This window comes from Arachis hypogaea, chromosome 2 (genome assembly GCF_003086295.3).
Source record: "Arachis hypogaea cultivar Tifrunner chromosome 2, arahy.Tifrunner.gnm2.J5K5, whole genome shotgun sequence".
Classification (NCBI taxonomy): Eukaryota; Viridiplantae; Streptophyta; class Magnoliopsida; order Fabales; family Fabaceae; genus Arachis; species Arachis hypogaea.
Window position 1 is genome coordinate 16,254,919 of NC_092037.1, and position 17,470 is coordinate 16,272,388.

The following is a 17,470-nucleotide window of genomic DNA, read 5'->3' on the forward strand; positions in this document are numbered from 1 at the left end:
TAGGAAAAATCGAAGCTGGACACATGGAGGACGATCCGAATTGTCTATATCGGCTAGATGAAGTCGCGCATATTGCTGGCACCATCCACCTCGAGGTGAGTGAAAAAATTTTTCTTTTTTAAACAAAGATTAGTCATTCTAGTAATGTTAACATAAATCCTGTGGTAGTTGGTTAGAGTCTTGAATTAGGGATTAGGAAATTTTTTTTTAATATAAGTGTATGTTAGAAGTAGTAAGCTATTAGGTGGTTAGATTTTGTAAGTTGAATGGTACCTAAGAAGGTTGTTTTGGAATGTAGGATATGTTAGATTTTGAAATTCTTAGTCTTATGTGCAACGAGACTTGGTTTATGAGTAGGGATAGCTATAAATTTCTTGAGTTCTTTGAAAAGAGTAATATAATTATTTTTTGTAATTGTGATTTTTTGAGTTAGAAAGTTATGATCAGAAATGTTAGGATATGTTAGATTTTTTCAGTTTTTTAATCATTTTTGTATTCTCTTTGTAAACATATGGGACTAAATACTTTATTTTTTTTAATGGAATTTGTTCATGAGTTATTCAGAGTTTTATGTTTGGTTCGATTACTAAAGCTTGGACGATATTGTAAATAAGTTTTTAAAGTTAGTGCATGCCATGTTTATCGTATGTGGATTTTCATGCATTGAAAATTTGTATTGTGACAGTTGTGATAACGAATTTTCTATCTTTGTGCAGCCTCATCGCTGTATCAGTAGCATGAGATGGCAACACGGTATGCTGTTGAATGATAGGATCGTTCCGTACTTGCAGATAACAGGTTTATACCATCTTGCAAGATTGAACGAGACATGGTTTTGACTGGACGAGCCATTGGTCAGTGTATTCGTGGACAAATGGCAGCTTGAGACGCACACTTTTCACGTGTCGTTCGGAGAGTGCACGATCATGCTCCAAGATGTGGCATACCAGTTAAGGCTCCCTATCGACAGTCAGTATGTTAGTGGATGCCTTACAGACTTTGCGCGACATATTGAGGGGGGTCGGCCAGCGTGGGTATGGTTTGAGGAGCTGTTGGGTGTTTTGTCTCCTGCGAATTGCATCGACAAGTTCACGGTGAAGTGTACATGGTTTCAGGAGACATTTAGTGAGCTGTTGCATGGGGCAGACGATGAGACAGTTAGGAGGTATGCCCGTGCGTATATCATGATGCTCCTATCCACACAGCTGTTCGAGGATAAGTCAGGCTACCCTATGTTGCCAGATTAGAGGACATGGGTCAGTATAACTGAGGGTCTGCTGCACTGTCATGACTATTCAGGTGCATGGGCTGTGTGGCGAACAGAAATATCGTTAAGTTGGCCGGTCCATTGCAACTCCTCCAGTCGGGGATCTTCTAGAGATTTCCTGGTTTTTGGCCAGACGGATTTGATGTCTTCTATTGGCTGTTGGCGTCCAAGTACTCTCCCTTTAACTATGCATCATCTTTCTAAAAATATGAGTGTTTACTTTATTGTTAATTAAATGTTGTGCATTTTAGATGGTCAGGTTATCAGGCCACGTTGGGTAACAAGGGGCCTCGTGTAGTGCATTAGAGGCTTAGGATAGATTTACTCCAACCCGGGGATGTGACTATCTTTTGGTTTCAATATGAACATAACTAAATTAGTATTTGCATCTTTTACTATTTATGGTGACTAACGATAACTACTTACATACACAATTCTTGTGGATTCCGTATAGCTTGCCGGATGTTGTTCAGGTGGTGCACCTCGAGATATTGGAGCCACGACATATGTCGTTGTGAAGGACTGCGACAGCATTGATCAATTTCGCTGTCATTGAGTGACATCCGGTAGATCGGGTGCTACCTTATTTTGGTGGGGTTCAGGGTAGACCTCGTGCTGCCTTGAACATAGATTTTTTGATGTCGAAGGGCAGGAGAGGCGGAAATCAGTGGTTTTCTGATACATTGCAGAGTTGGCACATTCATTGGGCCAACAGGGTGCAGCATGTGTTGCAGTTTGACGTGGTTGCTGAGGACTAGGTCAGGCGTGCATATACACAGCAAGCCAAGGCAGGACGACATGGATATTGAAGTGTTTGGAAATAGCCGCAATCACATGTCTGATCGGTGAGGGATACTCTGTATGTGCCCAGCGAAAAACTCTCTGTCGGAGTGGTCTCTGTCACAGTAAACTCTGAGTTGTCTCTGTCATACAAAATCACTGTGAAACACCTTGAGACCTTCAGATTTGCCTTAATTGCCTTAATTAGATGCTGACTAAACTGCTGCCTGGTTCCTAACTGTGCCTCGGCCTCTTTGCCTTTCCGGACGAATAGCTCGGCCAATCTCCCGTAAGTGGCCTTCACCAACACACAGACTGGAAGGTTCCTCACACCCTTTAGTATCGAGTTCACACACTCAAATATATTCGTAGTCATGTGTCCAAATCTCCGACCTTCGTCCCAATGTTGAGTCCAATGTGCATAGTCAATCCGGTTAGCGCAGTCGCACATAGTAGGATCTTCGGGACGAAGAATGTCAAACCAGTAATGAAACTTAATCTCGGTCTTGACATAAGCAGCATTCACTAACCACCTCCGTGCATCCTTGCCCTTGAAACTTAGCGCGAAATTTGCAGCCACGTGTTGGATGCAAAAATCCCTATATGCAGTAGGTGGAAGCCAGCCACCGTTAGGAGCTTCCAATGCAGCCTTTATCCCATTATGCCTATCTGATATGACAAGTATCCCTGGTTGAGGGGTCACATGCTGTCGCATGTGAGATAGAAATAATGACCACGACTCTGCATTCTTCCCCTCCACAAGTGCAAATGCAATAGAAATGATGTTGGAGTTGTCGTCCTGTGCAATTGCGACCAATAGTGTACCATCGTATTTCCCATACAGGTGGGTACCATCCACACCGACCAATGACTTGCAATGTCTAAACGCTTCAATACACGGTGGGAATGTCCAGAAAAGCTGATGAAAATAAGCTGCAGAGTCATCCACCTACCCACCAACCCGCACAAGACTCGTCTTTAACACCGCAACACTACCTGGCATCGTGATCTGAACACCCAATACCCATCGTGGCAAGTAATTGTATGACTCCTCCCAATCTCCATAAATCTGGGCCATGGCTTTCTGTTTAGCCATCCAAACCCTCCTGTAAGTCGGTATGAACCCAAAGTGTTCCTCCGTGGCATTCTGCGGTACCTTTATCGAGACGGCAGCATCAACTCTAATCATGGGCAGTATGAAGGCTGATATGACATGATAATCAAGCTTCTTGTGATCACTAAATATCGATGTGGCTAGACAAGTGTGAGGACCATTGTATCGTTTTACCTCCCAAATACTTCTGCGCTGGCGTAGGCTAACCCGAATGAGCCATGTGCACCCGCTGCCAAACTCCTTGCACTTGCCATAGTACTTACGGTTATCGAATTTCAATACCTTGTACTCAACCCCACGGCAAATGTTATAAGTCTTCACGCTTAACACGACTTCTTCTTTATCCTGAAAATGCTGACCAACTTGAAATTCAGATACAACTCTTGTATTCTGTGTCTCTCTAGCCCCGAACCCAACAGGTACTCCTGGATCCCCCTGAGGTGCCATGGCATCCAACTCCAAAGCTGAGAAGTGTGAGGGGAACTGATTATTACCCAAACTAGATGTTCCCCCACCCACAGCTGGAGTCGGCCGTGGTGTGTCATCGTCATGATCATCTGCTATTGTGGCGGGCTCCACACCATCATCATCATCATCATCATACGGTGCATCCTCAACCCCATCGGGTACTCCAATCTCTCCAAAGACCGGGACCGTTGCAGGAGAATCGGGCGTCACAAATGCTACCTCCCCCAACGGTCCAGTTTCACCAACTCCGGCATCACCACTATGATTTAGATTGAATGCAAAGGAAGGAGAAGCAACTAAAATTGCCTCGGGTACAATGACTGGCGCAACCGACGAGGCACCAACAGACATGGAACTAGAGCAGTTTGGATGTCCTGAGGATTGAGGATTTTGATTCGAACCTCTAGAACTAGATACCACATCTACAAGCTTAGCCAACAGTTCCGGAGTTCTCACATCGGGAAACTAACAGCGACAATGGTGCAGAACTTGCAAGTCTTTATCACTGCCAATAACAAATGAATCATACTTCACATCATCGCGTAACACGGATATGGGGATTCTACAGAACAACTTCTCCAACTGTTTGACGCCAAGCATACCTAGTTTCTGGAGTATAGTATCCTTAAACTCAGCAAAACTCGTCAAAGGTTTGAGAAAAATACTCAGCAGGTCCTTATCAGTAAACTTAATATCTGATCGCGTTTTTTTCTTAATGGACCTTCTATAGTGTACAAGAACTACAAAACTCTCATCACTAGCCATTGTGAATCTCAGTATGGTAAAAATTTCACGTTGAGCTCGTATTTATAGACGTTAATAATGTCTAAATCGAATTAATTGCATTCGCTTTACTCACATAATGTAATACATCCTAAATCGAACCTATTAGATTCGATTTACCTAAATGGCCACGTATCATTATAAATCAAACTGAATGGGTTCGGTTTACATACAAATACAAATCGAATCTTATTTTTTCGATTTAGTGCTCGAAGGCATTAGTTTAGATTTATACATGATTTCCATTTGCATGCAATTTGAAACTAATAGATTCGATTTAGTAATAGTTTGTATAAATCAAATTTAATCAATTCGATTTATATAGAAATGCAACTTACGTAATTCAAAAAGTCTATTCTATTTTGAAGAATTTGAATAATTTTGGATTGAACTTGGTTTATTAAAGTAATTTACTCTAAAAATTACACATAAAATTGGGTATTGAGATACTTTCCTAAAACATTATTCATGTAACATGCCTATTATTTTTATTAAATGTCCAAAATCTGATTCCCAAAAATATTAATTATTTATTTATGCTAAAACATGATTTACGAAAATTTAATGAATGTTTATTATTTCTATTAATTAGTAAATGTTTTATTGATGATTCACACTATAATTAAATTGTTTAAAACAATTTGTTTATATTTAGTATGTACTCAATTACTTAGTATGTAACTATAAACATATTTTTATCATTATAAATTAATCATAAATGTTTTTATTTTTTTAAAATATAGTTTCCAAAAATATCTAAAGTTTGATAAAAATTTAACTAAAGTCAATAAATTATAGCTGTCCCGTATTAATGACAAAAATAAACGTAATTATGATTCATATATTTGATGTATATATTATTATTTGTATATTTTATTTTTTAATGAATATTTAACTAATTAATTCAAACAATGATATGTATATATATATTTTTTGTAAATCATATTAGTTAACGTTGATAAACAATAAAAATATATAAATTAGATTTTAGTTATTAAATAATAATTTTTGTATATTAAATTTTTTTTCTAAAATATTCTCAAAAAAAATATATACTAATACCAAAACACGTCTAACCAGCATTTTTAGCCCCAAAATATTCTCTCTATATAATTATAAAATAATATAATAATTAAATATTCATTTTTAACATTTTTTAATAAACTAGGCAACGCCATTTAAACACCATAACAAAATGGTTATGCCATGTAAATAAATATGTATTGTAAGAAAGGAACACAAAGACAACACAACTGACAACAGAAAATCTCACGCGGAGAACACTATACTATACACACAAGTCCTCTTTTTTCTTCCCTCTCTTCTCTTTCTTTTTCTTCTTCTTCTTCTTCTTCTTCTCACTTCCCTCACATACCCAAATTTCGCTTCTTCTTCTCTTTCTAGGGTTTCGGAGGATCATAAGTACCTTCGAATTCTCACCTTCTTCCAACAAAACGTGATTCTCTTCGGTTCATGCTCAATTTTTAGTTCTCTTAATCCCTATAAGTATCTCGATAATTTAATTCCGCGGCTTCGCGCCACTGCTTCCCACGGTTTTTTCCTCCGGACAAGAAAGCTTTCAAGCTGAGGACTCAAAGGTACTGCATGAGAATCTTTCGGTTTATTATTATTGTTTTTTATAAATTCTGTGAGTATCTGAATTCAAGTAATAAAAAATTCAATCATATGAAAAATTGGAAATTGCATGAAAAACGAAGGGGGGGGGGGGTCACTCTTTTCTTTTTAAAAAAGGAAATGATTTTCCCTGTGTGTGTGTGTGTGTGTGTGTGGTGAGTAAAAGTCATAGCTCAATAGCTCATGCACATCTATGTAACAATTCTAATACTATTTATGTATATGTAGTTGCATTGGTAGTGTGCACAAAGGATGGTAGTTAGTGTGTGAAGTGCCCAACACTGACGTTGAGGAAATGGATTCGGCGAGGAGTTGGTTTCAGAAGTTTCAGCCTCGTGATAAAACAAAAGGGTTTGGAAAGAAGAAGGAGGATGATAACAACGGAGGAGGAGCAGACGATTCGAGTGTAGTGGTTGATGAAGCTTCTCTTTCCAATGACACAAAGCAGAAGGTTGCAGCAGCAAAGCAGTATATTGAAAACCATTACAAGGAGCAAATGAAGAATCTTCAGGAGAGGAAGGAGCGGTACGATTTCCTACTTTTCTGGTTTTAGTCTGTTCAGATGATAATTGATTTTCATAAATGAAAGTGCTCAAGTGAATCTAACTCACTTGCCTATACCCATAGCTGGCATGACAGTGTTGGTTGATGCTAAATCTTAGATTCACTAGTCATCCTTAGTCAATTTGGGTGTGGCAATATCCACTCCCATTTCTCAAATAAAACTGTCATTAAACCATCATAACTATTTTTTTCTCACATGATTTTGTAAATATGTGAAGAGTGCTTGCTGACATCGTTATCTTTTGTTTTTTTTTGAGGGAATGCCATGATTCACATTAATACAATTCAATTTGCAAAAAGAGCTGTTGAATTTCACAATATTGTTTTAGCTTGTATTTCCCATGAACATTAAGTCAGTTCTAACATACTCGGGTGGATATTCAAATGAAGTGCGACTTTGGAGATTGAAAGTGGCTTATGTATCATTTGGAATTCAGTCTAATAAGTTCATCTGTTATAATTTCACCTGTTTGGGATCCATGTGTTTTGAAGGGCTATTTGTAGAAACAATGAGTTGCCCTAAAGTCCTAAACACTAAAATAAGCTGTTAAATATCTCTCTCTTCTCTGTTCTTGAGGAAGGAACTCTCATGATCCAAGGTCCTTGGCTCATTTCACAAAGTTATAGTATTGTGGGTATTATGAGGTTGTAATAAGTTAATGGGTTCAAAATCTATTTCTGTTGGAGATGGATAGATCAGCAGTTATGACTGTAGCGGTAGTTATTCTCCCCATATCCTTAGTGAAGCATTTCAAGATTGACTGGACTGGAACAACTATCTTTGCTTGAGTGGTAGTCTGTATTATATAGTTGCTTGCAAATCTTATGGTAAAATTTTATAGTGTAACTTGTTTATCACAGTCGGACCTTTTTGGAAAAGAAGTTGGCTGATGCTGATGTCTCTGAGGAAGATCAAAACAACCTACTTAAATTTTTGGAGAAAAAGGAAACTGAATATATGCGCCTTCAGAGGCATAAGATGGGAGTTGATGATTTTGAATTGCTGACTATGATTGGCAAAGGTGCATTTGGTGAGGTATGTATCTACTTACATGGTATTTTTGTCACCTGATGATTGCTTATGCTTTCTTCTTCCGTGTTATGATTATTTTGTATTGGTGGACTGGCTAGTTGCTTCCATTCATAAAAATTAAAAATGAAGTTAATTTTCTGCAGGCTACTTCGATATATATTTAAAATTATGCTTTTTTGTATACTCTTGATTTATTATGTGCATATTAAAACTGAGGTAATTCTTAAGAGATATACACAAACAATAAGATGTTTTAATGGTGATATGGGCTAGAAAAGAGCTTATGAGGCATTCATTTATCTAATGTCCTCTTGGGGAGTATCATCATATTTATTTATTTGTTTGGAAAACAGAGAGAGATCTAGAGATATCATGGTTTCATGTGAATAATTGGGACAATATGCATTAGTATATGGCCAAGAATCCAAGACTACAACATCCTGTTGTTAGTCATAATTTTTGTATACAATTAATTAAGTAGGAGTACCAACTCTCAGAATATATAACCTTGCTGCTTTGCTGGATAAATAACAAATCTAAAAGAAAAATTCTGTTTCTGCTATATTTTTTTCCTTCAAAAAGAAACTTGAAAAGACATTTTTCATTATGCTGAAGAGACTTGTGCCTACATATAAAAGAGCTGATTTCTACTGAAAGGAAAAAAAAAGTTGTTTTCTGAAACACACACTCTTTTATGAACTACAAGTTCATTCATGGAACTTGTGCAAAAGAAATATTACCCTGTTGAGTCTTATCCCCCCCCCCCTCCCCCCTTCTTTTCTCTCCTGTCCCCCTCTTGATTTGTGTGTTTCTGTCTGCCAGTAATTTAACTTCTCCTAAAACTTAAATTGTTGCAGGTCAGAGTCTGTAGGGAAAAGACTACGGGTCAGGTTTATGCAATGAAAAAGCTAAAGAAATCAGAGATGCTTCGCAGAGGCCAGGTTTGTTGTCATTTGTCTTGCTAGATTATTCTCTCCTATTGAATATGATTTTTTACACTTTATGTCAATGTATCCTTCATTATTTTGTAAATTGTCAGGTTGAACATGTCAGAGCTGAAAGGAATCTACTTGCTGAGGTTGACAGCAATTGCATAGTCAAACTATATTGTTCTTTTCAGGATGACGAGCATCTATATCTTATTATGGAGTACCTTCCAGGTGGGGATATGATGACACTGCTTATGAGAAAGGATACCTTGACAGAAGATGAAGCCAGATTTTATGTAGCAGAAACAATTCTGGCTATTGAATCTATACATAAACACAATTATATACATAGGTATGTAGATCTCATTCATTATTTGCTTTCAAAAGGTTATTGTTTCCTCAATTATACTGTGTTTAACTTTCTTATGTGTGATTAGCTTCTAATGAAACATTGGAGCTTGATATAACTCCCAAGTTACCTTGATAGATAATGTTAGAATTATAAGGCTTATCATGATTGCTACCCGTCCACATCATGTGAAAAGAATTTAATGCTGAAATACTTAGATCAATGAAGTCCCATTTATGTTTATGCATATTTCATAATGTTTAAAATTAGAGCAACTCTAGTCTGTTGCAAAGTATAAATATGAATATATCTTTTTCAATATTGCTTTGCAGGGATATCAAGCCTGACAACTTAATACTGGATAGATATGGACACTTGAGACTGTCTGATTTTGGACTTTGTAAACCATTAGATTGTAGTACAATTGCAGAAGGGGATTTTTCTGTGGTTCCGAATGTGAATGGATCTAATGAACGTGTTATTTCAAAACGCACCCAGCGAGAACAATTACAACACTGGCAACAGAACAGGAGGACACTTGTAAGTTCACTGCTTTATTTTATCGCAATCTATTATTTGTTAGTCTGTGACAGTGTCTAATTGGAAAGGTATGGTTGTTTTACTTATGATCTGGTCAAAGGTTGAAGTTTTGCATTGATAATTTGCACTTTTCAAACAGCAGATTATAGTTTTATTCCCGTTTACGTACTTTCTGTGTAATAAAGAATGCATAACATTGCAGGCTTATTCCACTGTTGGTACACCAGATTATATTGCTCCAGAAGTTCTATTGAAGAAAGGTTATGGGATGGAATGTGATTGGTGAGTTTTTTTCATGTTGATATTTTCTGGTGTTCATTTCTGCCTGATATGTATGGTGTATCATAGCATCATTATTCATTTGATTCATTACTGGGAAGTCTTTAAGAAAAATTTCAGCCTAGTTTCGGATTCAAATTTCTTAACTTCTTTACACATGACACCGTTTGTAACATTGCCCTTTGCTTTTCCCCCCTCTTTTAAGTCTTCTCAAAGCATGTTGGATTTTCTTCATTTATGTTTTTGGAATAAGTGATATAAGGTTAAGGGTTATATGTTTTATTTTGACAATGATGGCTATAATATTCACAGGTGGTCACTTGGAGCTATTATGTATGAGATGCTGGTAGGATATCCACCATTTTATTCTGATGATCCGATGACAACATGTAGGAAGGTATTCTTTGCGATAGAAAACTACTTTTTTTTTTTTTTTTTCACTACTGTTATAAACCATTGTAGTATACTTCTAAGTTAAATTGATAATTCTCTTTCGACTTCTAATCAAATGCAATTTATACTGCTTATACTGCTGTGTTAGGAAATGTTATCACACCAAATAGGCTAGCAGTGACAGTGCTGAAAGCATTTTATCTTTTTCTTATTCCTTAGGCTGTTTGGCAGATTTTTTTTCTTGCCATGAGGCATGTTTTGCTATGTCATCTGATTCCCTTCTATGTTGCTTGTCGGTTGAGAGTTAAAAATCTGTACTTTTAGATATGAAAAGTGAAAACCATTCATTGAAAATATTTATGGCATTGTGCAATTTTTGCCACTATTTGAACTATTTGGTTGGAGCGTAATGCACACGCTTTCAATGACAGGTTTTCTTATAAGCATGTTTTATGGGATAGGATTAGCTGCCTAGCATCTATTGGTATAAACCTCATGATCTTTAAAGGGGACTTTCCTTCTCAGATATGTTGAAAGATTGGAAAGCTATATTTTATAAATAAATCTTTTGCTTTTATTCTTTTGTACAGGGGAACCCTGATCCCTAATTTATATTATCATTCTTCTCATATTATAACCGACCTCACTTAGTAGGATAAGGCTTTGTTGTTGTTGTTTCTTCTCATATTGATGAGATTCTTTTTTCTTATCTACAACAAAAAAATATATAAAAACCATTCATGTTTCTTGACTTATCATTTGAGCTTTTGTAATATTGTATCAAAACCTCTACTTCTCTATCCAAGAGGTCTAGATTCGACTTTTGCCAAGCCATTTTTCTAATAAAAAAGTTGAATTTTAGCATATGCATGTTAATTACTCATGCTTCAAATCTGGAGTAGGCTCTTGCATGAGGGTGTATTAGATATAGGAACCATTCATTATTTATCAGTTTCTGGATTTATGCAGATAGTAAACTGGAGATCTCACTTGAAATTTCCCGAAGAAGCAAGGCTGTCCCGAGAGGCTAAAGATCTAATTTGTAAACTCCTGTGCAATGTAAACCACAGATTGGGGTCCAAAGGTGCAGATGAAATAAAGGTGTTGTACGGTGTGTCCTTTTCTAGATTCTTCGATTTGTTATATTATGTATCTGGATATATAGGTTATCTTTGTGTTGTCTCCAGGCTCACCCATTCTTCAATGGTGTTGAATGGGATAAGCTGTATCAAATGGAAGCTGCATTTATTCCAGAAGTAAATAATGAGCTAGATACTCAGAACTTTGAGAAGTTTGAAGAGGTATTTGACTATTTATGTTCTTTCGTAAACTCCCTTATTTTGTGTTGCCACTTATCTAAGCCCATTCACATTATTTGATTTTTTCTCTTTTTACCTTTTGCATCTGCAGTCAGACATCCAAGCTCAATCATCATCAAGACATGGTCCGTGGAGGAAGGTAAACTTAGTTATTACCTTCTCTCTTTGAAATTGTCATCAAGTTATCCGTAGGATCAGCTTAGCATCTGCTCAACATTCTGTTGGTTGATGATCTCTTATGTTGTTTTAATAATGCTTTGGTACCTGGCAGTATTCGGAAGAACAAAGTATATTAGTTATCGATTTCTCATTACAGATATTTTCCCACTCCCCATTTCCTTTTTCTTATTCTTTTGTCTTGCTTGTCTGTTCATTACAGATGCTTTCATCTAAGGACTTGAATTTTGTTGGATACACATACAAGAACTTTGAAATTGTCAACGACTATCAAGTTCCTGGGATGGGTAAACTGCTATTTCTTTTCTTTTCACTTATTCATATTAATTTATTATGTTGATGAAGTCTGCTTTAATTAGAATTCTTATTTGAGATTTTTTTTCCTAAAAAAAAAGGGGATATTAATGTTTACATTTGAATTACGAATAAGGAACTCTTGGTTAGGATGTTTCTCTAGAAACACTCAGTGAATGGTTCAATATATTAAAAATCATTAACATGATTAACCGTTTCTATGTCTAATTAATTATCTTACCATTAGTTTCTAAATGACTACATCAGTGATTCTTCCTTCAACTAGCTAGTTCAACTGCATACAATTTCCTTTATTTCTATGCTCATCTGTTGTTTGAAGCATAGAGTTTAAATTTTCTCCTTAATAAATATACAAGTGTGTGGAACTGGAAGATCACTATTCCTTCTAATAGGTAACTAAATAATAAAAATCTTGTCACCAGAGAAGAAACTATTAAAAGCATTAGTTATCCAAACAAAATTACTAGTAAATAGGTCTAGGTTAACCTTTTTGGAATAACCAACGAATGTGGAAGATTTGGTCCAGAACTTCATGTTAAGAAACTTGTATGATATTGTATTATTCTTCCCACCTTGAAACAAAATATAATTTTGCAATTCAAATCAATTGGGTGGCATGCTTCAGGGAGAATGCAAAGCCCAAGTTGGTAGGCCTATACAGAAAAGATAAAGATATTTTGGGTTTCGGTGTATATACTTGCTGATTCATATGTTATCATCCTAAAGGAAAGATCTTTTAGTTTTTATTATTTTAATTTTTATGTCATTATGATATTGCGAAATGAATTTTTATATTTAGGGTTTCATCATGGATTTATTTATATTATAATTTATTATTACCTAAGCTCCAATAACTTAGATAAACTCCTGAATTTGATTTCCTTGGAGACAAGCCTTCGTTCTTGACCTTGCTATCCACTTATTTTGCAGCTGAACTAAAGAGGAAACAGAACAAAACAAATAGGCCATCCATTAAGTCACTTTTTGGTAGGCTCTTTCTTCTGTGACCATTTTAATTATTTCAAAATTCAAACACTGTTTTCATTTATACCACTTTTTTCTCTTGTTTTTTGTATGATACCCTTCTGTTTCTTGCAATGTAACCATAAATTCTGTCATGCTGATTGTGACAGAGTCCGATTCAGAGATATCAGAATTATCTGAAGTTCCTGAAACATCTTCAACCAGACAATCTTCTCAAGGAAGCTTTATGAAGCTCTTGCCACCCCAATTAGAGGTATCTAACAGTGAGAAGAGGATTTCTCCTAAGTCATAACAAACAAGTCAATAGTAATGTTGGAGCCATACATAACTCATGCCCTAGCATTTTGACTAGTTACATGTTTTAAAATCACTTTTGATGCTATATTACATAACTAATGGTTTAAGAGGAAAATTTGAAGATCAAAGTGCTCTATCTCAAGGTGGCTTGAAATGAGTGCTGTTTTTCAGTGGCTACCACAAATTGAATTGTAAATCTCTTACAGTATGCATTGTCAAATATGTTAGACAGTAAAACTGATACCTGTCGATGTCAGTGTCTCAGTGAATACCGGATACCAATGTATATTCATGTTTTTCTTTTTACATTGATGATAGCAAAAGCCTTTGTCCCACTATAACATTGGAGTGCAATGACTGGCATGTTAATTGTGCTGAACTTGACATTTGTGAATTATTATTTTTTTTTTAATTCTAAAATCTGTAACTTGTTAACTATTATTATTATTATTATTATTATTATTATTATTATTATTATTATTGGTGCACCATTTTAATTCATCTTTTGCACTAAGTTCTTATAATCATCAGTCAAATTCGTAAGTAATTGTATTTTCAAGAGAAAACCTAAACGTCACCTGCCCTTGTTACATTTGAAGCTTATTGTATGAGAAACTTTATTTATTTATCATTTTAATTCGAATTCAGAAATTGTTATGTTATTTCTCCAATTCAACTTGGTGCGTGTGTGTGTGTTTGGGTCAGCTATTTTAGAGGATAATGTCTTTTTTTTCAAGATTTCATTCAATGTAAATTCTTTTTTGAGATTAATTAACTGGAATATAAAAGTTTCCAGTGCGAAAGGAGTGGATTTTAAGTTCAACTTCCTTAAACCTCCATCATCAAACTTAACCGTCAAGATGGTTCTAAAGATTTTGATGTTTGATGTTCATAAAAGTTATTTAGAAAAACAATATGCATATAAAAAATCAGTTAATAAATTAATTATTATGTATTTATGTAATTTATTTTAAATGTATATTTTATATTTTAATATATATTTTACATCAATAATTGATTTGATAGTTAATTTTTTTGTATATATAGTATGATTATTAAAAAAATGATTAACTATCAATTTGGCATTCGAAAAATTTAGTTGCTGACAAAAAAAGTTCCTGAAAGATGCTATTGACAAAATAATCTTTGAATGAATTGAAAATGTAACAAAAAATTAATAAATATTATAATTTTTATAAGTAACAAAAACAAGTTTCATATTTAACAAATGACTTATCTATTAGTTTTAAATTTTTTGTGACAACATTTGAATAAATATTTAAAAGATGTATAAAAATTTCGGAGTAAAATTTAATCTGTAAATTTTTTTATTTTTCAAAAATATAATCATTCACAATAATTATTTTAAAAGAAATTCACTTGACAAAAAATTTATTAAATTTTAAAAATAAAAATATCTTATTTTTTTAATAATAATTATAAAAATTTTAATCAAAATTTAATTTCTAAAATTATTTTTTAAAAATTTATTTATCGTTAATGTTTCTTAAAATTTGTTTCATAAACAATACAAATTTTAGATACTATTTTAATAATTTACTCTTAAAAAATTTACTAACAGATCTTGAAAAGTATAGAATATTTGTTCAAATAGATCGGCCACCAGTAAATTATTATTTATTGAGAGTGGTTGTGAATATTTATGATTGGATTGGCAAACGTTTCAGGGGTTTTCTTGTCTTTTCATCCTTTCAATCCTTTTTTTTGTCATGTTATAGTTTTTGAGATCTGTTTGCTAGTTAATTTATTACCGATGCTGTGTGTGTAAGCATTTTTAAAATAAAATCTAAAAGATGCACGCATATGTTACTTTTCTTTTTTCGTAATTTTTATAACGGGTATGCTACACATTTATATAACCATGTAATCAAGTTGGTCTAAGTCTAAATAAAATTACGCGTATTAATAATGAGTAAAAATATGCACTCGAAAATTCTTCGTTACTTTGCACTCATTAGGAAAAAACGTTACTTCTTACTCAACACAAAACCGCTCATTCTCTTCGAATCTCTCTCAAAATTACTCAAACTTCAGTCACGTTCTCTGCGAAAACCATTATTGGAGAAGAATCGCGAGAAGATTTGGCAAGGAACAACCAGAAACGAACGAAAATAGTAACAGAGATTCGCCTTCCTCCTCCTTCTTTTTCGTGTTCCTTCTTCTTCACGTGTTTTCTCCTTATCTTCATTCTTTTGTTGTTATTGCTGCTGTATTTTTTTTGTCTTTTCCTCTTTCTCTCCATGGTGAAAAAACAGTAGAAGATGAGCAGGAAGAGTTTTAAATTGTGCAGAACAGAAATGAACCGAAATGGCCAACTCCATTGAACCGAACATCATTCATGTGCTAAATAAAATGTCATAAATATTTAATCATCAAGAAAATATTTCTACATGCACAAGGACTCAATTGAACACACTAACAATCAAGTAAATCAAAATGAACAACTCCACTGAACCGAGCAACATTCATGTGCTGAATAAAACGACATAAACATTCAATAATCAAGAATAGCATTTTTCTATGCAAAAGAAGTCAACTGAACACATAACAATCAGGTGAACCGAAATGACCAACACCACTGAACCGAACACCAATCATGTGCTGAATAAAACGTGATAAACATTCAATCAATAAGAAACATTTATGCATGCACAAGGACTCAACTGAATACATTAACAATCAAGTGAATCAAAATGAGCAACTCCACTTAACCGAGTAAAATATTGGTGTTGTTGGTGATGATTATAACGAAAGAACTTACGTGCGCAAATTTGAAAGAAGAAGGATGAGGAGGAAGATGATGAGAAATACTATTCTTGTTGATTGAAAATTGATCGCCATTTATTCACCACATAACATTGTTCGGTTCGGTGGCATTTGTGATTTTGATTCACCAAATGAATATTGTTCGGTTCGATGGCCTCCTTTTACTTTGTTCAGTGTTTAAGATTATTGTGATAGCATGCAACAATCATTCCCTAGCTGTCTTAACGTAATAACCTCATTCAACTGATTTGAAGTTGAATCATTCATTGTTTCTATTCAGAAGTGTAGATCGAAAAAGAAAATGAAGAAGAAGAATAACGGAGCTTATTACGTTGAATTCAATGCAGATCAATAATGAAGAATGCGAGCAGAGAAGAAAAGCGCGAACAGAGGAGAACGACGAATTTTATTAGGTTGAAGAAGAAGAAGAAGAAGAAGAAGAAGAAGAAGAAGAACGAAAACGCGAGAAGAGAACAAGGTTTACGTTATATGAGGCGCGTATATAACAAATGCGTAAGGGGGTTGGGGAGGCGCGTCTGATTGAAATTACTTGTATAGTTTGGATGAAAAAATTACATGGATATAGAACTTTTATGTTTTTATAATGCACAAATTTTTATTAGAGAATACAAAAATGTATAAATATAACACACAAATTTTTAAAACATAACACAAAATTTTATACATAACATAAATTTATTGATATACAAATTATTACATATAGTATATAAATTTTTTTATATACACAAATTTTTGCACATAACATACAAATTTTTAGTGCGAATATATCTTGTTAGTTGGATGAGTCAATATTCTAGGTGTGTAGTCTTTTAAAAATTTCTGTACTACACATCAAAATTTTAGGCACCAAGATTTTTGTTTGGCACACTAAAATTTATGTGTTGTGCATATTTCATTGATATAGTATACAATTTTTTGTTGAAAAATTATTTAATTTTTTAATTTGTTTGTGGACAATACATATATTAATTATAATCATAAATTATACTATTTCAAATTAAATGACTTATATAAGGGTGATCTCATTTATTGTTATAAATGTTAAATTAAATAAGTCATAATTACTTTTAATTTGAAATTAGATGAGAATAAAATCAAATACTATCTTTTGGATTTTAAATACTATTTTTATTTGAGTTTCAGGGTTAGTGAGTTCCATGCTCAAATATAAATAGTGACTTCAGATTTTGGTCCCCAACATACCAAAGGCACCTTAACAACTCTTTTTCCATTAGAAGAGTTGCAATTCAACTGCCCTATTATGGATACAAAAGGTTTTGGTTGAGAAAGATTGAGACAACTATTTTATTAATTTTTAATTTCTAATTTTTATGAATAAAAATACGCTTATGATATATAATTTTAGTGATTCAATATAAATGATTTGGATTAATAAAATAATTTATTCTAACTAGTGGTATCATTGTCATTCTTAA

The 17,470-nt window shown here is 34.1% G+C and overlaps 2 protein-coding genes across 2 annotated transcripts; one reads left to right on the forward strand and one right to left on the reverse strand.

The window, feature by feature from the left end:
• Positions 1–2,021: 2,021 nt before the first annotated feature.
• On the reverse strand, positions 2,022–3,980 carry LOC112722279 (uncharacterized). The gene is made up of 2 exons (XM_025773269.1): positions 3,009–3,980; positions 2,022–2,966 (listed from the first exon to the last, which is right to left on the reverse strand). Exons 1-2 carry the CDS (start codon positions 3,978–3,980, stop codon positions 2,022–2,024), a joined length of 1,917 nt encoding a protein of 638 aa, XP_025629054.1.
• Positions 3,981–5,599: 1,619 nt separating this feature from the next.
• Positions 5,600–13,664, forward strand: LOC112739558 (uncharacterized). The gene is made up of 14 exons (XM_025788981.3): positions 5,600–6,010; positions 6,276–6,572; positions 7,473–7,647; positions 8,502–8,585; positions 8,684–8,925; positions 9,255–9,462; positions 9,665–9,744; positions 10,054–10,138; positions 11,104–11,235; positions 11,322–11,435; positions 11,545–11,592; positions 11,833–11,917; positions 12,876–12,932; positions 13,079–13,664. The coding sequence occupies exons 2-14, from the start codon at positions 6,343–6,345 to the stop codon at positions 13,219–13,221; spliced, it is 1,683 nt and encodes a 560-aa protein (XP_025644766.1). The 5' UTR covers positions 5,600–6,010; positions 6,276–6,342; the 3' UTR covers positions 13,222–13,664.
• The last annotated feature ends 3,806 nt before the right edge of the window (positions 13,665–17,470 follow it).